The sequence below is a fragment of the Hypomesus transpacificus genome, unplaced genomic scaffold (genome assembly GCF_021917145.1).
Source record: "Hypomesus transpacificus isolate Combined female unplaced genomic scaffold, fHypTra1 scaffold_275, whole genome shotgun sequence".
Lineage (NCBI taxonomy): Eukaryota > Metazoa > Chordata > Actinopteri > Osmeriformes > Osmeridae > Hypomesus > Hypomesus transpacificus.
In genome coordinates, this window is record NW_025813802.1 from 60,780 (window position 1) to 88,042 (window position 27,263).

The 27,263-nt window shown below is 47.9% G+C and overlaps 2 protein-coding genes across 2 annotated transcripts; one reads left to right on the plus strand and one right to left on the minus strand.

Moving 5' to 3' along the window:
- The first annotated feature begins 250 nt into the window (after positions 1 to 250).
- myot (myotilin) lies at positions 251 to 19,415 on the plus strand. The gene is made up of 15 exons (XM_047015130.1): positions 251 to 431; positions 6,671 to 6,743; positions 6,887 to 7,046; positions 7,197 to 7,262; positions 8,372 to 8,513; positions 8,630 to 8,653; positions 9,098 to 9,217; positions 9,309 to 9,624; positions 12,223 to 13,002; positions 15,290 to 15,295; positions 16,493 to 16,625; positions 16,838 to 17,045; positions 17,139 to 17,304; positions 17,414 to 17,547; positions 18,458 to 19,415. Exons 2-15 carry the CDS (start codon positions 6,736 to 6,738, stop codon positions 18,577 to 18,579), a joined length of 2,385 nt encoding a protein of 794 aa, XP_046871086.1. The 5' UTR covers positions 251 to 431; positions 6,671 to 6,735; the 3' UTR covers positions 18,580 to 19,415.
- A 591-nt stretch (positions 19,416 to 20,006) lies between these two features.
- Positions 20,007 to 25,605, minus strand: hdac3 (histone deacetylase 3). The gene is made up of 15 exons (XM_047015127.1): positions 25,423 to 25,605; positions 24,955 to 25,037; positions 24,645 to 24,787; positions 23,749 to 23,830; positions 23,542 to 23,598; positions 23,379 to 23,434; positions 22,832 to 22,965; positions 22,605 to 22,685; positions 22,373 to 22,446; positions 21,930 to 21,994; positions 21,500 to 21,589; positions 21,327 to 21,385; positions 21,131 to 21,210; positions 20,846 to 21,003; positions 20,007 to 20,659 (listed from the first exon to the last, which is right to left on the minus strand). The coding sequence occupies exons 1-15, from the start codon at positions 25,475 to 25,477 to the stop codon at positions 20,590 to 20,592; spliced, it is 1,287 nt and encodes a 428-aa protein (XP_046871083.1). The 5' UTR covers positions 25,478 to 25,605; the 3' UTR covers positions 20,007 to 20,589.
- Between the last annotated feature and the right edge of the window lie 1,658 nt (positions 25,606 to 27,263).

A 27,263-nucleotide genomic window follows, 5' to 3' on the forward strand; every position in this document is an offset into this window, starting at 1 on the left:
GAGGTGGGAGGCATGGGGATGGGGGGAGGCACAGGTCTATATTTGAGGGGGGGGGAGTGCTTAGGTCCCTATGGTTTACTGTGGAGTCAGCTCAGTCAGTAGGGTGGGGGGGGAATTGGGCTGGGGGGATGTAATGTGATACAAGACCCTTAGCTAACTTCCTAGTCCACCCCCCAACTCTTACACTCCCTCTTCTGCCCCTTCAGCCCCCCCGACACACACACCCTCACCCCCCACGCCCGTCCCTCCACTCCCTGTGTGTGTGTGTGTTTGTCATTAAGCAGAGTTGAGGCTCCGGGCACCGCAGTACACCAGGGACAGAAAGAGAGAGATCCGTCACACGGACACAAGAGGACAGGAGCCTCAAGCACTCACCAACCTTACTGTTGGACTTATTCTCCCACGACCACCTGCTGCTCTGGGATCTACTGGTAAGGCCTGGGTTGGGAGCTCCTCTCAGGGGTGCTGGGGAGACAGGAAGACCCAGGGGACAGGAGGACAGGCAGGCTGCTGCATGTGTCTCATATCTGCTCCAGCAGCTCTGGGTGTGGATCAGCTATCAAGGCCTGGTCTGGTGTGGACTAGTGTCATCTGGCCTGGTCTTGTCTGGACTGGTTTGGTCTAGTTTAGACTTGCCTGGTCTGCTTTGCTCTGCTCTGGTCCTGTATAATCTGCCTTGACCTGGTATAATGTGGCCTGGTTTAGCCTGGTCTGGTCTAATCTGGCCTGGTCTGGTCGAGTCTTGCCTCGTCTAGTCTGGCCTGCTCTGCTCTGGCCTAGTCTTGTCTGGTCATGCTCTTCTTTGCCCAGGAGACTGGGAGCTCAGAGCCTGCAGGTCTGTCGTTAGGCCCCAAGGCTAAATCTGTCTGCTTAGTCATCTATATGTCAAGACTGTGGTAGGAGCCCAGTTGTCTGGCCCAGTCTGAGGACCGTGACAGGCAGCGTACGTAGCCAGGCTGTGAAGACCAACAGTTTGTTTTGAGAAGCCAGCCTGTGATCCCTAACAACAGGCTTCCTTGTCTCCGTAAGGGACAGGCTGTCTGCAGAGCTAGTGAGGAGATGCTAGGAAGCTCCGTGCTAAGATGCCCCTGGTCGGATGGACGGGAAAACCTGTTGCATCTGCCGGGCTTTAGATGTGGACATGGAAAAGTGTGTCAAATGTGTAGATCACAAGAAGGGTGAGGCAACTTAGCATGGCAGGGTGGCGCCTGGGAGAAGGGTGGGGTGACAGGGTGGGGGGCCGAGGGTGGGGGGTCGGTGGGGGGGTGAGAGGGGCTGCAGGGAACGCCAGTTAGGAATGCCAAACGTGCTTTTACAACACCTTCTGCAGAGCGAACACTGGGATTGGTTCCCGGAGGTCAGGTGACCGTCCTGCTAAATCTGTCCAGTAAAGACAACTAAGGGAGCTGCAGCAGGGATAATACAGGCAACACCGTCCATATCACAGCCCTGTGTGTGTGTGTGTGTGTGTGTGTGTGTGTGTGTGTGTGTGTGTGTGTGTGTGTGTGTGTGTGTGTGTGTGTGCGTGCGTGCGTGCGTGCGTGCGTGTGTGTGCGTGCATGAGGGCGTGCGTGTGCATGCAGGCGTGTTTGTTTGTTTGACAATAAAATGTTTGTATCCCGGTCAACAAAAATACCATAAACACTTTCTAACATTTTGTGTTATTGGTTGATTTACTCATGTTAGTTTTCTGTTGGTGTTCTTTGTGTGATATTATAGCTACTGTACTCTTGTCGTCTGAACAACTGTCCCCTAAAGGAATAACAAATAAGAAACATTGTCTGCTGATTGGCTGTCAACTGCTTATTAAGTAAGACACTTCCTGGTTGGCATAGACAGAGGTCAGTGAGGTCACCACCATAGCCCCATGTGCAGTACAACATATGCAACAACTTGTGATTAAGACTAAGAACTGGTCACATGTATAACATGTCATCTATATGGCTCGTGTGGAAGGATAAGTCCCATTTAATACTGGTTGATCAAAGAATTAACATTTGTTCGTTCAGATACTTTCATCCAAAGATGTACCAAACTGTTTATTCTATGAAGAGTGCAACAAATAATAAAGGACTAGAACTGTACAGTTCCAAAAGTAAGAAGACAGAAGTAAGCCAAGAAACAGTAGGCTGTGTTACAAGGTCACTTTTACAGAAGGCCTTTCTATCACGCTCACATTGTCCAGTATGCGATTTACAGCTTTGACCAACTGGAACATGGGTTTAACATGAGTTACAGCCTGGATGGCTGCCCTGGTATAACTGGCATCACTGGACTTCCTCTAGATCTGTTTACTAATAACTAAGACAACTGCATGAATAAAAGGAATTCCTGCCCACTCCCTGACGAACATAATCAAATGCATCTGTTTCAACTGTATCATAATATCACAACTGCCTGGTGGCAGTGCTGTATTATCATAGTTGGCAGGGCACTGTGGATGAGGAGCGGGAATGTGGTCCAGAATGCTCGACAAGAATGCTGGACCGGACAGTGCTGGGAATGTTGGAGAGAGCTTCAGCTGTCTATTTGGAAGACACAAAGCTTCTAAAGATGGTGGAATGATACAGTGGGATTAGGATGACACTAACTGGCATCCTCACGTGTTTATTGTTGACTTGCCGCTCCTCAGGAAACGATAGAAATGGTTGTATTTCAGAGTATTGTAGGTGCGAAGGTTGTACAGTAAGGCTAAATGTCGAGTAGTTTAGGGGGATGGCCGCTAGTGAGACAGCCCCTTGTGGTTGTAAGTTTACTGTCTAGCTGTCTCTTAACACCTGGACCCCCCCACCTCCCCACCCCCTTAGACCCTGTGTGTGTGTGTGGGGGGGGTGTCAGGGTGTCAATCTGTGGCTGTTACTTTATAACCCCTTCCTTGACCTTGTGCACATGTCTCACCACTGTTGTCGATGCTGTTGTTTCTTGTGTGGTTGAGGGCCGGTCGTCCAGTGATAGGATGGGCACTGGGAACAGCGTGTGTGTAAAAAATGGGAATGAAGGCCCTTGGTGTTAGAGGGCTCATTGTGTGAGAGGAACAGTATGATAGAGAGGGAGAGAAAGAGCCAGAAGGATGGGGAGAGGAATACACAGAGTGGGAGAAATAAGGAGGTCGAGAAAGAGAAACAGGGGAGCAATAGGGAGCGAGGGAGAGATGAGGAACGAGAGAGAGGGGGAGAGATTTATCTGACGCCATGTGTTTCTAAATCCAACACGCTGGAGCAGAAACTAAATTAGCCTTCGGCTCGCTGGGTTAGCTCAGATTTCCCACCGACGAGGGGCTCCACTGGAGCCCCAGGAGAGGCAAGGGGTCAGATCTCTCTCTCTGCCAGGAGGGGAAGAGGGTCAAACCCTTTCATTACTCTCTCAGGTCAGATAACAGGATTGGCGCTGCAGGTCATTATTTACAAAAATGGCATTCATAAGAGCAGTGATGGAGTGGCCCTGGTTCCTGTAAGCAGCACAAAGCAGGAGTGTGTCCTAAGTCATCCCAGCTACAGCCTCTCCTGCTGGGCAGAGCTGGGAGAGCAGTCAGGGAGAAGGCTCCAGGAGAGTACAGATCCACTATGGGGTTTTTGGGACGACCTCTGACCTTATGTGTTTGGCTGGAAGATTCGGGAATCTCTCCTACGGGCAGGGCATGTGAGCGTTTTGGAGGGGGAGCTAGAGGGATTTGGGAGAGCGAGCTGTACCTAGCTGGGATAGTACTTAGTATTTATTATTCAAAGGATGGCAGTAAATAATAATGTAATAGTAAATAGAAGTAAATAATGGCATTTCATCTTAAATCCTAAATATGTTGCTGTCTAGATCTTGAAGAATTTGTTGAGGGGCCCTGCTATCTTGTATAGGCAAGCTTCATCTATTCGTAATAACAATAGAATTCCTTCAAACTGCACTAGTTACAACAAACATTATACTATTTAACAATGAGTTAATGGTTAAGTGTACGTGAAGGGGATGCAGCAGCTGTTTAGTAATATCTGTGCCAAGAGGACATTTCCTCTCCAGCTCTTGATATAAGGTATGGTGTTGTTATCGGAGAGGTTTAGACACACCACATCGCTAAAAGGATGAAATGTTGACCCTCCATGTGTCAGATTGTGAAGGCGAGAATGGGGGGAGGGGTTGGGGGGGGGACATGTTGGCAAACGTTCTGTCTCAGGATCAACAGCAGCATAGCTATGAGCTTGATATAAGGCTGCCAGAGAAGCCAAGCCTACTACACATGAGACCACCATCACTGAGGTGAGGGATCATCAACAGAGATTCTGCCTTGCAGACTTTCTCTTTACCGAGTTGGGTGTGTTCATTCAATGCAAGGGATGGTCTGTGGCATCCATTGCATACGTGTGTGTGTCTGCATGTGTGTGTTTGAATGAGGTCTGTGGGTGTGGGTGTGTGTGTCTGGGTGCGTGTGTGTGTGCATGTGTGAGTGTGTGTGTGTTCCAGTGGGATCTCCTTTCTGTATAAATAGCCCCAGCCTTGTGCCAGTATCCATCAGCTTGGTGTTTGAGGCAGATTCAAACTAGATTAACAGTACCTTTACCTAACAACAACAACAGACACTTCCTACCTTTACTGCAGCTTGTTGATAATCTAACCTGTACTCCTGACAGTGATGCCTTCAGACATGCATTTCTCTGTATGGTGAGGAGAGTGGGGTTTCTGACTGTCTGATGGGTCCCATGTTTAAATATTCCTCATCATCTGTCTCTGGGTACTTTTCACATGGATTAAATGTAGTTTTAGTGGGACTGGAGTCTTTCATGAACAACGCTGCAACATTGCGTGACAATATGTAATAGTTGGGTAGTAACTGTGGTCAATTCTCCCCACAGTGTTGAATCTAGATTCTTCAGAATCAGAATGAAGTTTAATTTGTGTACACATACAAGGAATTTACCATGGTGGGCAGGTACAGTAGAAGTATTATAAACATATAGAATCTTAAAAATGTGCGTTCAGTCTTAAAATATAAAAAACAAAAGAAATCTTAAAAATGTACAACAAAATACTGACTAAACTGCACAATATAAATTGTCAAACTAAAAATGAAAGAGTGCAGTAGGGCTGTATGCCGTAAACTGTCAGAGTGTTAGTGTCAGTTGGGGGCCTTGTTGATGAGGCCAGCTGCAGATGGGAAGAAACTGTTCTTATGGCGTGAGGTTTTGGTCCTGATGGACCGCAGCCTCCTGCCGGAGAGGAGTAGCTGGAACAGTGTGTGTCCAGGGTGGGAGGAGTCGATTGCAGATTGCAGATTGCAGCCGATCACCTTCTCAGCAGTGCGGATGATAAGCTGCAGTCTGCTCTTATCCTTGGTGGTGGCAGCAGCGTACCAGATGGTGATGGAGGAGGTGAGGATAGACTCAATGATGGCTGAGTAGAAGTGCACCATCATTTTCTTTGGCAGGTTGAACTTCTTCAGCTGCCATAGGAAGTACATTCTCTGTTGTGCTTTCTTGGTGAGGGAGCAGATGTCTGGATCCTACTTAAGGTCGTGGGAGAGGATAGTGCCCAGGAAGCAGAAGGACTCCACAGTGTTGACTGGAGAGTTGCACAGCATGATGGGGCTGGGTTCTTTCTGCTCCCGGAGACCCCGGTGCTGAAGGGTGAAGTGGAGGGCCGTGTTTACTGCATTGTCTACAGACCTGTTGGCTCTGTAGGAAAACTGTAGGGGGTCCAGAAGAGGGTCCATGATGGATTTAAGGTGTGCCTGCACCAGGTACTCAAAGACCCGTCAGGGCGACGGGTCTGTAGTCATTATGTCCTGTTGGCCTTGGCTTTTTGGGCACAGGGATGATGGTGGAGGACTTGAAAATGGATTGCACATGGCATCTCTCCAGAGAGATATTGAAGATGTTTGTGAACACCGGAGACAGCTGGTCAGCACAGTGCTTCGGGGTTGCTGGATAGTCTGGCCAAGCTGCGTTGAAGGGGTTCTGCCTCTTGTACAGTCAACAGAGCGCACCGACCAGCTGAGGCTGCCATCCGCAGTGCCAGGGCCGGCCCAAGCCTGTATTGGGCCCTAAGCATAATTAATTTGGGGGCCCCTCTGAGTCGCTTAAAAAAAAAAAAATACCTCTTGGGGGCCCTCTGGTAACCACGGGGGCCCTAAGCAGCCGCTTAGTTCGCTTATGCCTTGGGCCGGCCCTGGCAGCGCCATCTTGGATCGTTATCCTTGCTAATTCTTGCTCCCTTACTCTATCTCCTCAAGTTATCTCCTCAAGTTGTCTACTAAAGTAGTCTCCTCAAGTTGTGTGCTAAAGTTGTCGCCTCAGACTGTCTCCTCAGTGTGTATCCTAAGGCTATGTCCTCCGGTTTCTTCCCCTTGTACTGAAGGTAAACGAAAGGTGATCGTGCCTTTTCAGTTGTAGCCCCTACTCTGTGGAATAAACTGCACATTTTTATCAGGTCATACCCCACCACCGAGACATTTAAGTCTCCACTTAAAACATATTTTTAATCTTTGGCTTTCGAGTCAGTTTAGGGTCACTCGTGCTTACTGTAATTGTGACGTTTGTCTGTTGTTCTTTTTTATTGTTGTTTTGCTCTATTTGATGATTTTGTACAGCACTTTGGTCGGCATTGGCTGTTTTTAAATGTGCTTTTTAAATAAATATGACTGGACTTGTATCCTAGTGGTGTGTGACTCTCTCTGTCCCCTGACCAGGAGCTGCAGGACCCAGACCTCCTCTGGACACAGTGGTCTCTCTCTCCCCTGGAAAAGCCTGAAACATGGCCCAGTAAGACACACACACACTTACAAAAGAGCAGTACAGACTTGACTTCACACATGGACCCATTTTGACCATCTCATGTTTGCACACCATCCAATTAGTCCTGAAGTAAATGACATGAGTACAACGCAGCGCTGATGTGTGTGTAGCATCCAGGGTGTCCAGAAGAAGACCAGCACCATGTCTCTGACCATCTCCTCCTGCAGAGAGATCTCCTCTTCATCCTCCTCCTCTTCCTCCTCCGCCGCCACCATCCTCCAGCAGAGACAGTCGACGCTGGTGCAGCCCCTCTGTATCAGCCCTCAGAGGGTGAATACACACACACACACACACGCACATGCACACGCACACCAACACACACATGCACACCCACACACAAACACGCACGCACACACTTCCACCTGTAGAAGTGTAGGGGCTACTTACTAATGGAAGCCCATGTGTTGCTGTTTTCTCCAGACTCAAAGCCCCTCTTACTCCCAACAGTACACAGGCAGTGGGGGCGTGGCCCCAACCTTTGTCAAGGTAAGCCGGATCCTGATACGCTATCACACCTGAGCTCTGCTTTGCTCGCACAACCCTGAGCCTTAACAGGAAAACACACCTGAGCTCTCCTGAGCCCACAGCTGATCAGGAACCTGATCTCTTCCCCCACCTGCTGGCTGCATGTGGAACTGCTGCAGCTCCATTTGTGGCCGTCATGAAACACAATGAAGACAGAGACAGTTTGAGGTCAAGGTTGACCTCACATAGGGAACACAAGGTTGCCTTTACACATAGGGAGACTCTAAATTATACCAGTCAGCTCCAATTGCAAGGACAACAGTAAATTGATGCTGTTTGGCATCATATCCTTATCAGCCAACCAATTATCACGGATTCACATCTGCATGGTGCTTGCAGACACTTGTGGGGTGCCAGTATTGACTCAACCTCCAATCAGAAGGAGAGGAAGGGCAGGCTCTCATTGTTGTCTCATATATAGTATAGTTGTAGACAGCTGAGGAAACACTGAAGGCCTGTCTATGCCAAAGCAAACGTTTCAAGTTCAAGTCTCAAGTTGTATTGTCATGTGTTGTGTCTGCATGTTACTAGTATGGGGGCAATGGAATTCTGGGTCTTTGTTTCCTTGCAGTTTGACCAAAATCCTATATGGTTTTAAATTTAACTTATACATAAATAAATATATGACAATACAAATATAGTATAACAATACAAACAATAATACAATATTACTAAAAACACCAATATTAACCTTAAAAAAATTCTAAAGTCACTCTGGATAAGAGCGTCTGCTAAATGACTAAATGTAAATGTAAAGTCTATATGAAATGTGTTTGTATTTGTAAATCCCATGTGAATGAGTTGAGCCCAATGTAATCCCCAATATAATGGTAGGCTTAACCATGCTAGAGAGTTGACCTGAAACTCACCTGCGACTGATACAGTACTGGCCCCTAAGAAGGACTAAGACTGGAGGACAGGGTTCACCAGTTGGGATGATCTGCAAACAAGGATTAGATGAATCATCAAAATTTGTGAAAATAAAACATTTCTTGAATGTTTTAGTGAAAATGTTAATATTTAAGTGATGATACAAGCCTGTGTGGGTGTGTGACCCCCCCCCCCCACAGTGTCTCCATGACGTCACCACAGTGAAGGGGCAGCTGGTGGTGCTGGAGTGTCGTATCCGGGGGACACCACCGCTGCAGGTGCTCTGGTACCGCGAGGACGAGCAGATCCTGGACTCTGCCGACTTCAGGATCCTCCGGAAGAGTAGGTGGCGGTTGGGGGGGGGGGGGGGGGGGGAGGAAAGAAGGAGTAGAGGGAGGTGGAGGAGGTAATGTAAATATCTAAATCACCGACCCTCGGCCACCTTGTGTCTGTTTCAGAGGCCAGCTCAGTGTCAGTCCCAGGTGAGTGTCAGCTCTCCCCCATGGTTCACCCTCTCTCACACTCCGTACAGCATGGGCCTGTGTGTATCTATGGCCTGTGTGTGGATGTGTGTATATGTGATGTATGTGTATCTAGGACTATCTGGCCTGAGTGTGTCTGTAGGATCTCTGTGTGTTAATCTGTGCATCTATGAATTGTGTACGTGTATCTCTGACCTGTGTGTGTATCTGTGTGTGTCTGTGTATCTCTGACCTGTGTGTGTATCTGTGGGTGTGTGTATCTTTGACCTGTGTGTGTATCTTTGTGTGCGTGTATCTCTGACCTGTGTGTGTATCTCTGACCTGTGTGTGTATCTCTGACCTGTGTGTGTATCCCTGTGCTTGTGTGTTTGTATCCCTGTGTGTGTGTGTATCTCTGACCTGTGTGTGTATCCCTGTGTGTGTGTGTGTTCTCCTCCCTGCTAGAGGAGCTGTGCACCCTGGTGATCACAGAGGCGTTCCCGGAGGATTCTGGGATGTTCAAGTGCATGGCTCTGAACCAGTATGGGACAGTGTCCTGCAGTGCCCTGCTGGAGGTCTACATGGGTGAGACAGCACATTGCTACAGCTTCCTACTCGTCTGGCCTGAGTGTACTCTTTCATCACCCTCATCCCCTCTTTCCCTGTCCTCGTGTAGACCTTGAGGAGCAGCTGGAGAACGAGTGCCCTCCTCCTCAACAAGCCCACCACCCGGTCCAACAGCCATACAACCCCCCCTACGACCTCCCCTACGACCCCTCTTACGACCCCCCCTACGAGCCCCCCTTTGAGCCCCCCTACGAGCCGCCCTACCAGCAACAGCCCCTGCAGCAGACCCCGCCCCTTCTCCACCAGCAGCCTCCCAGGCAGGAGCAGGAGAGCAGCCCATCGCTGCTGTGTGACACCTCAGCCATCCCCCCTCCAGAGTGGCCCGACAGCCCCCTGGAGGACAGTTGTTTTCCGCTGGAGGAAGAGTGAGTTCATCCCTGCTCCCACAGACACAGAGCATTAGTTCCTGCTTGTTGGTTCTTACTAGTAACAGTACACACAGGAGTCATAAGTGTCACTTCTCACGAAAGGCCCCATTTTTGGGGGTAATGGCGCAAAGCCTTGGGGCGAAGTCTCTTTTATGTAGCTTTATGTTTGTACCTGAAGAGGGCGCCATTACCTAATGTTCATCCGGTCAAGTTCCCAGTACGGCTGATTCGAAGCCACTCTTTTTTCCCATTTATATTAAGATTGACGTCTGTGCTAAGGTTTGCGCCAAACAAGTGCACTTGGCATCCGCGTGTTTCAGTTCACTCTCGAGTGCTCAAAGAACTTGTGGCAAAAAAAATCGTGCGAGAGAGTGTGGGGTCGCTGTCAATCCTGAATCAGCTGGTGCTTGCACGCGCTTGGCATTCCGAACGAGAGCGCGCATGTGGTCACAGAGCTCTTGCACTCGGGTTTTTAAATTCAGTAACATTTGTCAGACTGATGCGGAGGCAGAAGCTGTTAGTTTTTTACATGTCTTTGATCTGAAGGCTCTCACAGGTAGGATTGGCTCTTTATCTTTAAATCTAGTCTTGATTTTTTGAATTCTTTCCATCGTGTGAATTTGTTTCTTGATCCTGATTGACGCTGAAAATCAGGTGCAACAGTGTGAGCGTTTAAAGTTCTATATTTCTGGATGTATTTATGTTCTGGCAAATGTGTTCTAATCTCTATGGGATGTACAAAACCTGGGATCATGCAATGCACTTGAACTTTCACCAAAGCTTTTCTGCCCTTAAGAGTTTAGCTCTGAAGAAGGACTTTTCGGATCTTGCTGCCATACAGCATTTCAGTGACAACCTCTCTGCTCCCTTCCATAACTCAATAACTTCAATTAAGATGGTTTTGTAATGGGGTGCCTGTGTGTGTAAGGTTGTGTGTACTCTGCGATGGTATGTGGGCAACAAAGGGTGTTCTCAAATGTCTGTTTAGCTGTGTTAGAGGCAACCCTGGGGTAGGCAGCTGCCTGGCTGTCCACTGACACTACAGGGAAGGGCACCTTGTGTACCAGCTTTTATCTTCAATGGAGAGGTCCGCTTGTCGTAGTAATGGTCAACATTGTTTTATGAATAATTGATGTATGTATGTATGGCCGTGTACAGATATGGTCAGATTATTTGTAGGTTGGATTGAGTCATTTAAAGAGGTTGCAGCAATGATCCTGGAAAACTCTTCACTGTTATTGACTATGCTTCAAAGAGAATGAAGAGGTGTCACTTTCTGGGGCTGTTCCATAGAACAGACATCTCCAGTAGCATATCCTCTCTATCGCAAACCACACACACACACACACACTCTTGGACCACTTCATTGTTCCCCAAGTACCCTCTGTTGCATAATGGAGGGAGGATCACCTGATCTGTGTGTATCTGTGCACACATGCGTGCACGCGTGTTTGTATGCTTTTCAAAGCGGCCGCTGTCCATCTGTTAGAAAGGGAATGTATACGGATCATAAGGCTTGAAACTAGAGACCCCAGATGCAGATATCCCAGTCATGGGTCATCACAGAAGACAGGCAGGTGCAGAGAAATAGCTACCTGGAGAACCAAACAGACACGTAGCTCATACCTCCTCCAGCCAAGGGAGTGCAGTCCACGATGAACAGGTAGAAGTTGTGTGGGATTCAAGTTCAGGCTCTTGAACTTTGTGTTCTTGATAACTTGTAAACTCAGTTGTGACCTGTAGCATTTGTAGTCCGAGTTGGGGGGAAAGGAGTGTCGGGGAGGGGGAGTCTGTGTTGAGTCTGTGTTGAGTCTGGGTTGAGTCTGGGTTGAGTCTGGGTTGAGTCTGGGTTGAGTCTGGGTTGAGTCTGGGTTGAGTCTGGGTTGAGTCTGGGTTGAGTCTGTGTTGAGTCTGTGTTGAGTCTGTGTTGAGTCTGTGTTGAGTCTGTGTTGAGTCTGTGTTGAGTCTGTGTTGAGCGTTGTGTGGCCGAGGATCGTGCTTCTCCTACCCATGATGCCTTTCTTTGTTAGGGTGGGGCAGTGGATGGGTTGGTGGGGGGTGGGCGGTGAGCTGGTTGGGGGGTGGGGGTGAGCTGCACCTGCCAGCTACCGTCAGCGAGACCCAGTAACTCCCCCCTTCCTCTCAACCTCCAGATATAGCTGTTGCTGCTGTAACAGTCCACTCAAACTCACATTGCTGTAAGGCCAACCAAGAACACTTGTGTTTCCTGTAGTATTTTGAGCCCAGTAGTTGAAGTGAAAGTCTGTACTGTCTCTGTGTTCTACCTACCTTCGTAAAGCAGGCTGCAGGTTCACTGATTTAGCCAGAATGCTGTTGCCATCGACCCCATTTGTGTTGTTGAACTGGAGCTAAATGGTGGTCAATCAATTTAGATTACTGAACTTGAACAACTAATCTTACTCTTTGTTTCTCTTTATTTATTTTTCTTCATTTTTTTCCAATCTCCCCCCCCCCCTCTCTCTCTCACTCACTCACTCACACACACTGTCTCACTCTCTCTCACTCACTCACTCACACACTCACTCACACACTCTCTCACTCACTCTCCCTCTCTTTTTTTTACCCCCCTTCCAGCTTCCCGGACTCCCAGCCAGCAAGTCAGAGTGCAGACGAGGCCTTCGGCCCCAGCGAGGAGAGCGCACTCAGTTCCGAGGGTCAAAGGTCACCCGAGCTCGCCCGCACGCCCACCCCACCGCCACCGCCCCCCTGCACCACAACCTCGACCCCACCCCAGCCGGTCTCGGCCAGACAGCCCACCCCCAAGCTGTTCACCCCCAGCAGGCCGTGCTTGCCAAGCGGAGGGGAGTCCACTGGGGGCAGTATGAGCAGAACCGACCTGCCCACCTTCTCCCCCAGCCTCTACCCCCCCACCGCCTTCAACTACGCCCGGCCCCGCCACTTCATACAGTCACAGCCTCAGTTCCAGGCCCCCAGCTATGAGAGCGCCCAGGCCCTTCCCCAGGCCCCACCGCAGAACCAGACCCAGACCCATCCCCAGGTCCCGATCCAGCCCCTTGCCCAACCCCAGGTTCCTCCCCAGGCCAATGGCAACAGCAAGGTCTCCCCCTCCTCCTCCAGCCTCAGCTCCCCCATCTCCTCCGCCCCTGCCCCCACCTTCCCCACCACCTCCCCTCCCTACACTTCCCCTCCCTCCGCCTCCCAGCCCCCCTCCGCCCCGCCCGACTCCCCCTCCCGTGGCCCCATGCGCTCCACCATCACCCTGATCCCCAGGGTGCCCAGTGTGGGCGCTGGCAGTGCCACCATCAGCACCCAGCCGGAGAGGCCCTCCCCGGCCGCTTACCTCTGCTCCGTCCTGCCCTCCCAGTCCAAGCTCTCCCCCACCCTCCCCTTCCCCCAGCCCCCCTCTCCGACCCGCTCCCCTTTCTCACCCTCCATCCCCCTCCCCATGAGATCTGACCCCCCTTCGATGACTGGACTGTCCTTGAACCCCCCCAGTCAGGCTCCCCTCTCCCACCTGGCCCCCAGGATTTCCCCCTCCCTCCCCATGGCGGCCCCTCTACCCCAGCAGAACATGCCCCCTCCCTCCTGTGTGTCTCTGCCCCCCAGCTACAGAGGGTCTCCTAACATGTGAGTTAACACAGGACCCGTACAGTACCAGTCGATAGTTTGGACACATTTTCCCATTCAAAGCAGTATAACAGGCCTTATATAGTCAGTATGCAGGAAATAGGCCTCATATAGTCCGTATACAGTAGATAGGCTTTATATTGTCTGAAAACATTAAATAGGCCTCATATAGTCTGTATGCAGTAAATAGGTCTTATATAGTCAGTATGCACTATACTATAGGTCCAGTTGCTACCTTTCCACATAACCATGGAGTTGTTTTCTACACTGATTGGTCAATTACTTCATGATAGAGTCCAGCCCAGTGCAAGTCAAACAACACGAAAGTTATTCATTCATCTCATGCTTCACATCTCCCCCCCCCCCCCCCCCCCCCAGCCTCCCCAAGCCCATCCTGAGAAAGGCGGTGGCGCCCAGGCCCGTGTCCCGCTCCACGGATGAGCAGATCCAGGGCTCCAAGGATGCACTGATCCAGGACCTGGAGAACAAGCTACGCTGCAAGGAGGCTCGCAGGAGAAACAGCCAGGTGTGAATGTGTGTGTGTGTGTGTGTGTATGTGTGTGGCCCCGATACTCTTCAAACTGTAGCACCATCGCCGATAGAGTAAGTCAAGCCTTGGTTCTGACCAATCACGGGTGGTTTCCTGCATGTTGCGGTCCAATAGAAACTCTCGTACGAGGAGCGCATGGCCAGGAGGCTGCTGGGGCCAGACAATGCTGCTTACGTGTTTGACCTGGAGAACTCGTCAGACTCACAACTGGACCAGGTACACAGGCAAATGTTTATTACACCTGTATTACTACTGCCATCCAACCTTCCAACCAGTACAGACAACCACTTTGTACATAATTACATAATCAGATCAAATATTATTTGAATAGCACCACTATAAACAACCACTATATACAACCACTAGATACGATCACTATGTACAACCACTATAAACAATCCATATACATCTGCAGCACAACCACATTGTACAACCACTAAATACAACCACTAAACAACCACTATTCAGTCATTATTTAACCACAATACCACCTTCAAGGGTGTAGGCTAGTCTACTACTGTACTATGCTATACTGTCCTGTATTGGAGTATGTGAGCTGGGTCTGAAGGGTTTAGTCCAGCTTAGCTGTTCCCTCGGTTGTACCCCAGTCTCTGAATCTGCCCCAGAGCCCGTCCCTCTGCCCCTGTCCATCACAACTCCCTCCCCTCTCTCCATCCCTCCCTCCCTTCCTCCACCTCTCAATCTTCACTCCGGTTATCCTGTCGTCCTCTCTCCTCCCCCCATCTTCTATCCTTCCTCACGGCTGCCTTTCATCTTTCTATCTATCCCCCGCTTCCTCCCTCCTTTCCTCCACCCATCCATCCATTCCATCCGTCCTCCCTCTGTTCGTCCTTTTTATCCTCTCTTCTCCCCTCCATCTTGCATCCATCCATCTTTCCTGTCCTGTACGTTATCCCTCACTCCATTCCTGTGTCCGTCCCTCCCTCTTTTCATCCTCAAACAATGGCTGTCTGGTCATCTGTCAGTGGAGATGAAGCTGTAACCCATCTGATGTCTCTCTTGAATCCCAGCCAATCCACTGTCCACTTCCAAGAACATGGCTGGAAATAGCTTGTGTGAATCCTCTGTGCCAAGGGGGCATTCTGACTGCCCCCCCCCCCCCCCCCCCCCCCACACACACACACACACACACTACACCCAATACATACCAGCATACCCCTCCAACAGTGCCCCACCCCTCCCCCATACACGCACACACATACACACAAATACATGTTTGTATACACACACACACACTCACTGACCAGTCATTCCTCTTAGTCGTCTCACACCTAACAAGTTGTCTAACGCTGATGATGTCAACCAAGGAGGAGGACCTTCCTCTGACCAATTGTACCAGTGTGCTGAGAAGCCAGGTGTTTAGACTGGGGTTCCCCTACAGCCAGTTTATCAAAGGTGTGACAGAATTCAATTCTATTTGACTGACCCAGTCTGTCTGTCTGTCTCACAGCCAGATTTACCTGAGGGACGGCACAGTGGAGGATTATGGTAAATATCATCCAAAATTCTACACACATATAAACACACAAATTTCAACATTGCTACAGTCTCCCCTCACTCTCTGCAGAGTAGACTACCCAAAGCAGCCAAGCCTAAAGTAGCCCAGCCCAAGGGGGCCCAGGTTGGTATCACCCAGGCCAGAGAAGCCCGGACCAGACTAGACTAGACCAGAGTAGCTAATCCCAGACCAGACTAGACCAGAGTAGCTAAGCCCAGACCAGACTAGACCAGAGTAGCCAAGCCCAGACCAGACCAAGCCAGTCGAGTCCAGGCCAGGTCTTTCCTTCAGACAGGAGTGTGTGTGTGTGTCAGAGAGAGAGAGAGTGTGTGTGTGTGCACCCCCCACCACCTGTTTGCTGGTCAGCCCCTGGCTTCCCTTTTCCACAGCCATGCTGTAAGAGGGACAATAATAGAGCATGAATCAACGGAGGACAGCTTTCACCAGAGACGCCAATGTCTCTTTTACACACACACAAGCACACATACACACGTATAAACACACATTTTAAGTTGGAAGTGTCCACCCTCAGACACACAAGTTTGAACTCACAATTCAGTCCCATTCAAAATTCTGTTTTCCATAAACCCCTAACCTTAAAATCATAACCGTAACCAAAAAACCTAACCTGAGCCCTAAACCTAACTCTAACTCCTACCCTAAAACTATTCGCAACCCTTAGTGTAATTCTAACACTAGTTCTAACCACAAACCTACCAACAAATAGCACTTGAACTTGTGACGACCAATAAAAAGTCTCCACACGTTCAAATGTTCCACGCACACACACACAATTAGTTCCAAAGTAGGAGAGATAAACAAAAACACACTCAACACATAATGTAAGCAATGTTCAGGATGGATGGAGCCATTGAATCCACAGAGAGACAGACAGAGAGAGAGACAGACAGACAGACAGAGAGAGAGAGAGACAGACAGACAGATAGAGAGAGAGAGAGAGAGGCCAGGCAGTCTTTTGAGCAGTCAGTCTGGGTTTCTTTTGTCCCTGTCTGCACCTCTCTCATTTAGTCAGCCAGCAGAGCAGTTATGAATGTCTCTCTTCAACCCCTCCTTTCTCCATTCATTTTTCCTTTCTTTCCATTTAACACCCCCCTTCGTTCTCTCTTTTGCTCCTTTCTTCTCGCTCCCCATGCGTTCTCTCTCTCTCTCTCTTCCCCTTGTTCCAGGGGAAAACGCCACTCGGGGAAGGATGGGAACGAGGGATCCGCCATCCAGGAGAAGTGCTACGCTCCTCGCTTCCTCCAGGTCCCCCAGGACCTCACAGTGGAGGAGGGACGCTTCTGCAGGATCGACTTCAAGGTATACATGCACACGCGCATGCTTGGTCCACACACACACTTGGTACACACACAAACGCTTAGTACTCACATACTTGGTACAAACACACTTACTAAACACATGCACAGTACGCACGCTTAGTACACACGCGTAGTTAGTACGCGCGGTCTTAGTAGACACACAATTCGTACACAGGAAGCCACATGCCCGCACTCTCTCTCTGTGTTGTGTAGGTGGGCGGGCTGCCCACACCAGATGTGTGCTGGTACCTCGATGGCAAAGCCATCCGACCGGACGACTACCACAAGATGCTGGTGTGTGAGAAGAGCATGCACTCCTTCATCATCGAGATAGTCACCGTGCACCACGCCGGCGTGTACGAGTGTGTGGCCAGGAACCGAGCCGGGGAGGGCCGCTTCACCATGAGGCTGGACGTGCTGGGTGGGTCTCACGGCTAGGGTTCCCCCGTGTGGAAGTCACTGCGTGAACATGGGGAAACCAAATCCAATTAACCCCCGTCACCCCTCCCTGTAGCCCAGGAAGTGCTGCGCCCCCCCACCTTCATCCAGAAGATGCTGAACCAGCGAGCGCTTGAGGGGGACACGGTCAGGCTAGAGTGCAAGGTGGACGCCTCCCCGCCCCCCCAGCTGCACTGGAAGAAGGACAAGGACATGCTTCGCATCGACCCCAACAGGATGAGGTAAGGTGACCCCCCACTCTCCCCTCCCCGCCACCCCGAACCCTGTTCCTCCAGCTGGCTAGCTCACTGTGTGTCCTATCCTGTACATCTATCTCTATGTCCCCCGCAGTCTGTACCAGGACGGCTCGGGGCGCCAGTGTCTGCTGCTGGAGCGGGTGGAGAAGGTGGATGCAGGCTGGTACACCCTGTCTGCGATCAACGAGGCGGGCATGTCCACCTGCAACGCCAGGCTGGACGTAGGGAGTAAGTAGATGGTGTATGTGTGTGTGTGTCAGTAGGAAAAATCATCATCCTTTCACAGTGTTGTTTTATGTTTCTGACCAAAGGTGGCTCCGTCAAGCATCCGCATGGCTTTAGCCTTTTACAGGCAACCACGGCACACACACAAGCTAACTAGTCGTCTGGGTGACTGAATCTGAAGGTGGAGAGGTAGAGCATGGAAATGCAGGGAGAGGCAGAGCATGAGGCAGAGCATGAGGCCGAACAGGCAAGAACAAGGGACAGTCTGGGAGAGGCTGAGCTGAGCAGGGAGGCAGTGTGAGTCGAGGCAGGGAGGGGCAGTCTTGTCTGGGGGTATTTTAAGGGCCCTCTCAGGATAGCAGCACATGCCTGGTGATCATTCCTCACATGCCTGTTAACAACAAAGGTTGCTTCATATCTAAGAGCTTATAGCAGCTTTATGAAGCTGAGCCAGTCCGAGTTTGTTTTCCTGAATCAGTCATATTAGTGCGATTGCAGCAAATAAAAAAACATTTCACATAGCTTTTACATTACATAATTTAAGTCCAACTAATGAGATCCCAATTAATGAATTTGCCACCCACAGTATGATCAGAAAATATGTTAATTATACTGTATGTGAACTGATTGGTTTGAACTAATTCTATCATGGCAGGGAAACGCATCAATTCTCCTGTCACCTCCTTTCTATCTCAATCCGGAAATGTCTTTCCGTGTCTATTATTAAGATTCAAGGGGTTCAGAAAAATGTGTTGTTGTGAGTACCACCCTGACCTTTGTCTTCCATTCCCTCTCTCTCACTCTCTCACTCTCTCACTCACACTCTCACACTCTCACTCTCTCACTCTCTCACTCACTCTCACTTGGTCCCCCTCTCTCTCCCTGCCACCTCTCCCTCTCTCTCCCCCTGCAGCTCGTGTGAACAAACCTGCCCCTGCTGGTAAGAAGCTGAAACAGCTGAGCCACCTACCCATCCTGACAATGGAGCCCCCCCCCCAGCACACCGCCCCCCTGTACGAGAGCGAGGAACTCTAGACCCCTCACACACACACACACACGTGCACATTTGACTCCTGACTGAAACCAGCCCGCCCCCGGCCTTCTACCTCCCTACCTCACCCCCCCCCCCCCCCCCCCCCCTGCTCATGTGGATGTCCTCACCCCCTCCCCCCTGCCTCTCAGATCTCACCAGCCCTGGGAAAGCGTTCAGCCTCACTGTAGCCACGTTACCATGACACAGAAGTCGGCATAACAACCGCAGTGTGGCTGTGATGCAGGACTCTCACACCAAACCAACCAGACCCCCAGAATGGTCAGCTGCACTTTAAAACCCCCCCACCACCACCATTGGTCATTTAGAGAGACCTCTCTCTCACACACACCCACTACACACACACACCATCTCCTCTGTATGGCTGGGCTGACTGGAGATGTCGTTAAATGATAACGTGACACCGTCAGAATGGTGACATCACAAAACCCACTTGGCAGACACATCACCAGTTGCCGTCCCTGTTGTTTGCTGTTGTTAGCTGATAGAGAATAAGATAAGCTGTATCGTCCAGATATGTACGTGTTTGTTTGGAGTTCCTTTAAGAAGAGGCTTGTTTGGGTCAGAGTCGCGCCAGTGAGAATGTGTCTCAACTACTATATCTGTTATAACGAAAAGTCAAATGGACTGTTTTAATGTGTTAATAAAGCTATTTATTCTGAAAAATCCTTATATGGAGTACATGGTTGTGTAAACCTGTTGAGTTCCCCACCTGCAGGTCTATATCTACCATAGTACACCTCTTTACCTGTGTCTACAGTGTTGTCTTGTATCGGTGTGCATGATGTGAAACTGAATGAATGAGTAATAAAGTTTCTCTGACCTGATTTCTGCATGTTCTGCTCCTTGACTTTAGCCTGGCTGCCAGCCTAACTTAACCCCGCCCACAACAATTTTTTGGGGTCGGGCTTTATACGATGATGGACAGATGATCAACAGTAACGTAATCAACCACATCACCAAAGTGCACTTGGGTTGAATTCGTTTTCAACAAACTACGTATTACGTTGCTCTGATTGGTTGTAGGTTTATCCAATTGAGCGAAGAGGCATTTGTTTTAAGTTCGGTTGAAACGCCCCATACTCACAGCCACGGAGAGTTCTCACACTCATATTTTGACTAGGAGTCAGACAACGTCAGGCCACCTTGACTTCACTAGCAGTCTGACTCTCTAATAGGAACATACAATACTGCTATCTACAGTAGGTGTATATACATTATTTGTCAACATCAATCTTGATTTAAGTAATTACCTTAAGTAACTAAAATTTAAAAAATACATATTCAATTGTTTGCATTGATGAATATAATCCTACATGTGATTTAAGTTGAGTATTGAACACAGCCAAATAATCGCTATTTATGTGACTCGCTGAGGGCAGCCTTTCATTTAGGGAGCACCACAAACACATCCGTTGGTTAATTCCTTTATTTAAAAAAAACAAAAAAAGTTGACAAGACTTCATCAAAACATTAGATCTTTTTTTTTCCTGGCTTGTTTGAGGACAGCCCTGTGTGTGTTGGCAGTCTGACAGCAAACAGATAAGTGCTGCCCGGAGAACAGCCTAACACCTGGAAACTGTCAACACCTCTACGACCATCAACGGATCTGCGATAGGAACACGGGGGCTGGGATGGAGAACATCCCCGTATTAGATCTGGGGTGTTTGACCATGTTGCGTGGCTGAGCTGTTGCTCTGGTAGTATCTGTACCAGGGTTAGGGTCCTTCACAGTGACTCAGCAATCTGACAATGATGAAGTGCCGACTCAGATCTGCTCTGGTTCTGTCCTCTACACATATAAAAGAGTACATATGAACATAAACAGTTACAAAAGGAAAAAGAGAGCGATGGTGAAAAAGAGTTTTCTGACTTTGGATCCAGTCCATTAAGTCCCTCAGTAAAGCTGGTGGAACAACTGATGAATGGATGGATGGGTGGATGGATAGAGTCCCAGTCAGAAGAGAAAGGAGGGGGAGATAAGGTCTGCTCCCTCAAATCTCCACGTCGCTCTCTTTGTCGTTGTCATGGTCACCGTCGTAGAACTCGTTGGAGGCTTCCGGCCTAAGGTAATAACATCATTTATGAGTTCCAAGACTGAATACCACACCACAACACCTGTGTGTCTGTGTGTTCACCTAGAGTAGTTGTAAACCTGGTGTGTGTGTGTTCACCTAGAGTAGTTGTAAACCTGGTGTGTGTGTGTTCACCTAGAGTAGTTGTAAACCTGGTGTGTGTGTGTGTGTTCACCTAGAGTAGTTGTCCTCTGAGCCTCTCTCGTCAGGGTCTCCCTCCTCCGCACGTTCATAGTTCAGCAGGTCGGACGGCACGTCGTGGATCTGGACGCTAGGGGCGTGGTTTAACATCTTCAGGTTCTCCGACACTGTCTGACGAATCTGCTCCAGGTACTACACACACACACACACACACACACAGAGCGCTGTTGGTCGCCTCCGCCGTATAGTCTGATGTTGCTGTTGGATTCTTTGTTATATGCGGGCAGCAAGGTTAACGGGGTTGCCTAGGTGACGGTACCTGTCTGGAGTTCTGGTTCTCTATCCTGGTGCTGACGTCCGGGTGGAGCGTGAAGTCTGGAGCGAAGTACTCAAAATACTCTGGAAGGGGGGAGGGAGGGTTTAAGGTTTGGATCAAGACCGCATTCGAAAGTTAGAACAAGTGTTCATAGAGGGCATGGGTCATCTGTGTGTGTGTGTACGTGTGGAGGACTCACCACTATATGGGAGCTCATCACTTATGGGCTCGTCTACCAGCAGAGACGTCTCATAGGTCCTGGAAGCCCCAGAGATATCATCACTTTCTGTCTGGACGCAGCCCCCCCCCCCCCCCGCAAACACATCACACATCACACACACACCCCCGCTTTGACCCAGAGGCCCCACTCACCAACACCGCGCCACATTTCTCACGGTGTAGCCCCCACCTCCCAGCACCAGCAGAGGGATCTTGAAGCTCTTCACAAACTCCACGCAGTCCCTGCAGGACACGCGCACACAGGAACACAACATTATACAATCAGCTTCCCTCACGTTCCCCTCACGTTCATCTTCTCTCCACCACTGGGGGGGTAGTATGAGTTCATGTTAAAAACAGCTCAACGTCCCGAGTTCAAATTCAAATGCAATAATTGAACGTATGTTGGAAAAAAGAATGGCTGTACTGTACAGACATATGCACAGAGAGACAGGAGGCCACTGTCAAAAAAACAATTTGATGCTATAAAATGAAGCATTGCCCTGGAAATGTAAGCACATATAGATACATGTCTTATGAGCTTTTAGACCCAGCGCAGGCCTGATGTGAGGGCGTCTCTTACCCGTGTCCTCGTATGCTGAGGTTGAAGCAGCCCAGCCTGTCACAGCCCAGGGAGTCAGCTCCACACTGTGGACAACAGGAGTTTGAGGGTACAGCCACACTGTTACTGAACACCCATACACTCCACACAGACTTATACTACAGGGTCAGTAAGCCAAGGTGTGTGTGCGTGTGTTCCGGACAGGAATTAGTGTGTGTGTGTGTTTGAGACAGGAGTTAGTGTGTGTGTGTGTGTGTGTGTGTGTGTGTGTGTGTGTGTGTGTGTGTGTGTGTGTGTGTGTGTGTGTGTGTGTGTGTGTGTGTGTGTGAGTGAGTGAGTGAGTGAGTGAGTGAGTGAGTGAGTGAGTGAGTGAGTGAGTGAGTGAGTGAGTGAGAGAGAGAGAGAGAGAGAGAGAGAGAGAGAGAGAGACAGAGAGAGAGAGAGAGAGAGGAGTCAGGACCCACCTGTAGAACGATGCAGGTAGGCTGGTAGAAATCCACCACCTGTTTTATGACCGGCTGGAATAGCTGTCTGTAACCTAGCAACACATAATAAATTCAGGCTGAATTAGGAATACAGTCCAAACAACCTGAATGTCTTTTGATGTAACACAACCTATTTCACATCTCATTGGCCATACTGACAGTGTCAGCTTCCTGCTTGGCCAACCAGATAGCAGGCAGGAAGTAGACTTACTCTGGTCATCGATGCCATCCCTCAGAGGAACGTTCAGACAGTAGTACCGCCCGCTCTCTGCCCCTACCTCATACATGTCACCTGGTGGAGTTCACACACACACACACACACACACACACACACACACACACACACACACACACACACACACACACACGTTGAGGAGAGGGTCAACATAAACAGACTTACATGCTATCCTGGCATGATGTCAAACAAACAGTTCTTACCTGTCCCTGGAAAGAAGTAGTTCCCGTACTTGTGGAAGGATACGGTCATGACTCGGTCTGTCAGGTAGAAGGCCTCCTGTACCCCGTCGCCGTGGTGAATATCTATGTCTATGTACAGTACCCGAGGGTGGTATCTATGGAAACAGGTACACGTGAGGAGGAAGTCCTATACCATCTGAAGGCTAACTATATATACAGGGACCCTGTAACAGGGTGACTGTAAAAGGTAATTCTAACAAGGAAATTGTAATTGGGGCATTGTCACATGGCCATTGTGATGGGGTCACTGTAACAGGGACAGTGTAGCACGGACAATGTAACATGGACATCGTAACAGGATTATTGCTATGGAGTCATTGTATCAGGGACAATGTAACAGGGACAATGTAACAAGGACACTAACAGGTACAGCTCTTGAAGACTATGTGCCATCTGTGTGGCTTCGTAGTTAGAGGTGATGGAAGAGAAACGCAGGAGATATGTTCTAGTTGGAGGAGCTAGATAGAACAAGAGGTGGTCTTTGTGTTTGTGTGTGTCGGTGACATACTTGAGCAGCTCCAGTATGCTGATGACAATGTCGTTCACATAGCAGAACCCCGAGGCCTACGGAAACACAAAACGTGGTCGGTCATCACAAGTTACATCTCCGGTAACACGGCCGGTTACCTTAACACTTCCATAGCCATGGATAAGACGTAAATGTTTTTCACCTCAAACTTCTTGGCGTGGTGGAGTCCTCCGGCCCAGTTAATGGCTATGTCACATATCTGTAGGACAACACACACACACATTACAACTACAACTGAGATGGTTACCCTAGCCCTGGCAGGACAGCAGATAAACTCTGCCGGACCTTCAGACTAGATAACAATCACCCCTGAAGGCCGACATACACTATACGTGTGTGTGTGTGTTACCTTGTGGTTGAGCTGAGTGGCCCCTTGCAAAGAAGCTCCGGTGTATCTGGAGCAGAACTCAAACAGACCTGGGAACACAGGACTGACCAACAGACAGGCATGTTAACATAAAACAAGCATGTAACCTTATAGGAACACATGTCCCAACAATACACATTAACATACTACATAGCAATCTTTTTCAACTCATGTTGACTGTCAGTACACAATGTACAGACAGTCATTTTCCTACAGAGATTAATAGGTACATTTGTCAGCACAATTAACTGCTATAGCAGTCCATCATAGCTAGCACAATGTTTAGTAAAAGCTATATCATAGTTTCAAGCTAGTCTGCTGCCCAAGAGCCTTGATAACTTGCTGTTATTTGGTCAGTTAACTCTGGGAAAGTGTATCATACAAGCAAAGAGTAATTAAGAGCAGAGATTGATCCACATTTGATTTCTCATAGAGACACATTGAATGCAAAGTGTTTGAAGAATTTGGAGAGAGACAGTTAAAGGACACATTTAGGTATGATGCTGAAGGGTCCCGACAAATTAAAAGTTTATTTTTATATATATATATATATATATATATATATATATATATATATAGGGTGCTGTGTAGATGGGTGGGAAAACATCAATTTCATTTATTTATTTTTAAATAAGTCTGTATGGTTGAAAATGGTCATTGTTTGAAATGCAGAGCACTGCAAACATATTCAACCCATCGGAAAATAGAAACAATTTCCCATTTCATCCAAACAGACTACTCCATATTCTCCTCCCTCAAAAAGGAATAAAGGAATTGATTGATTTGTCCAACCCATCTACTCACCACCTTACAATAATGATACGTAACAGCAGAGCACAGTAGAGTAGCAGATCTAATATAATTAATAGTATTCTCACCAATCGTCCCCAACATTGAAGGTGTTGAGGCTCTTAGTGAACCCTTGCATGTTGTTAGGGCTGACCTTCTGCAGGAAGTCTATGTAGTCTTCTGAATGGAATCGACACATGTCATGTTGGGAGGCCTTGTACGGCTTGAATACCTGGGGCGTGCACACACACACACACAAACACACACCAAAATGGATGACAAGACTGAAGCTTCCAGGAGTATTTAGCACCTATTACTAAATCAAAGTTAAATCATGCATGGTACATGCAAGAGCATAACACTGGAGGTATCAAGGCACTTCCAGATGTAAAATCTCACCATCATCTTCTTGTAGAGACCATAGTGGAGGACGAGGCTGTGCGTCAGGGACAGACGGTGGGGCTTCATTGGGTGACCCGCACCTGGATGATAAGAATGAACTTGTATCTGAAACCTGGAAATGTCACACAACTAGACATGCCAAGTTTAAGTGACTAGTGATTATTATGCTCCAATGATAATCAGTGAGAAAGCTAGCAACCACTGAGAGCACATTAGAACATAGAATATCAATGATTTGCTTCTGCGCAGCAGTTCTATGCTATTGATTGCCGAGTGACTGTCCTCTGCAAGGAAGCTCGTCGACTAATAGGCTTAATAAAATATTGACGAATAATAAATACGTAGTGTTGTCTAGAAAACTAGAAACTGGTTACAGTGTACGCTACCAGCTCTATTGCTAACACGTTAGTCGGCTTGCACTAGCTTGCTTAGACTTATTCGTTCTCATTTTGAAACCAATCATACCATAATGAAAGTTTCCCACGTCCGGGTCATAGAAATAAGCTGTTCTATTACTCATCGCAAAAGTAGGTAAGGACAATGTTCATCCACAAGCTAGGTTTTTGGTACTATAAAAAAATTCCTGCTTTCTTATTTCATTTAGCATTTAGCCGCCATTGTAAACACCAAGTAAAATTTACGTCATCATTCAGCGACGTCTGAGTAGGAGGTGGTGGTGGGGGGGAATGGTGAGGGGGGGGGGGGGGGGGGGGGGGGGGGGAGTGGCATTACTGACTGGTGCCAGTAGGGGGAAGTCGTATCCAAAGCATCTCACATTTTAACCTCTGCTTTTGTAATAGTACTTTTGATCATGTAGTTAGTAGATAGGCTTTTTATGATTGGGTAATAGACATCATCATTATATTATTTAGAGGTTGTTAATGGAGATATGTTTGTATTATGTGATTGATACAATCACAATTAATGTAATGCTATTTTAGATGCAGCGGTCACCAGACAGTGTTGTGTATCTCAAAGTAAGAACTCCTGTTTTGTCTGTGCTCTCAAATATAAAATGGAGACTAACACAATAGAGTAAGCTATACTGTATTATTCATTTGGGGATTTAAAACTTTGTAATTGCAATCCACTGTATATGTATTGTTAATTTGCATTTAATGCTAATTGTGTAATCATATAGCTTATGTCATTATTTTGTAAAAGAAAAACGTATTAGTATAAAGAGAAGTAGTTTGCTGGAGATGCAGTTAATAACAGAGTGAATGTTTCTCAAGACAAAATAAATCTAGTCTTATTAGAGATATGATAGAGATATCAGTTTTTACAATCGCTACGACAGTTTTGTCAATACTAGTTTCCTAAACTCTTAACACAGTTAGCACAACATCCATCTGTGTAGGCTGTACAATTAACAAATTTATTGTTGCTTTGACACAAAATGCATAGAGTAAACTCAAATTTTAAATGCTTGAACTTCTTTCACACACAAGCTCAACCAAGATCAAAACAATCGAAGTTTACTGCCCAATTTAACAATGCTTTCACACTGTCAGCAAAACAGATAACATCATGTTCAAAACCTAAATTATTGGCTCAAGTCAAAGTAAACAGCTGAAGTTATGCAAATACTGTAAATCACAGCTGATTCCCAACTAGGAAACACTCAGGTGTTGAGGTTCTTTCAATTGCATGACCATATGGTATAGACAGTAAACAGGACCTCTTTGGGCTGATCTTGTGTGGAAAAAGAACAATATAGATATACAGTAATATACACGAAGAAAGTAAGAATACTGTAATGCCTGCACAAGGGAGAGGGAGACAAGTACCAGGACAAGGGAGAGGAGTGGGACAAGGGAGCGGGAGAGGAGTTAGAATGTGTGGTGGCGCTCGGACAAGGGCCAGAGCTAGGGTAAAACTGTAAATGGAAGCTATATTGCATATTTCTTTTAGTAATGTCCTGTTGCAAATGAAGACTTTACTGCTGCAATTATGTTTCTGTCTTCTTCTTTTCAATACAGTATCCATACATTCTATAATGCTACTCTGAGATGGGTAATAATTTTTTGTTGCATGATGTTACAAAATGCATGCATTTACTAAACCCAACAACACATTTAGAGAGGCTTCAAAAGAAAATGCATTGCAAACATCTATATACTGTGAGACCTGACACGTATAAAATAATGCAGTTTCTGTAATTCCATCTGATGTTAGTGTTTTTTATGACATTGTGATATGAATGATTAAATGTTCCTGTTGCAAGAGAACGTGTGTTAGTGTTTTGGTAGATTTGGTGTCATGTTTAGTGTATTTTTGTGTTATGACAATTAGTGTTTGACTTT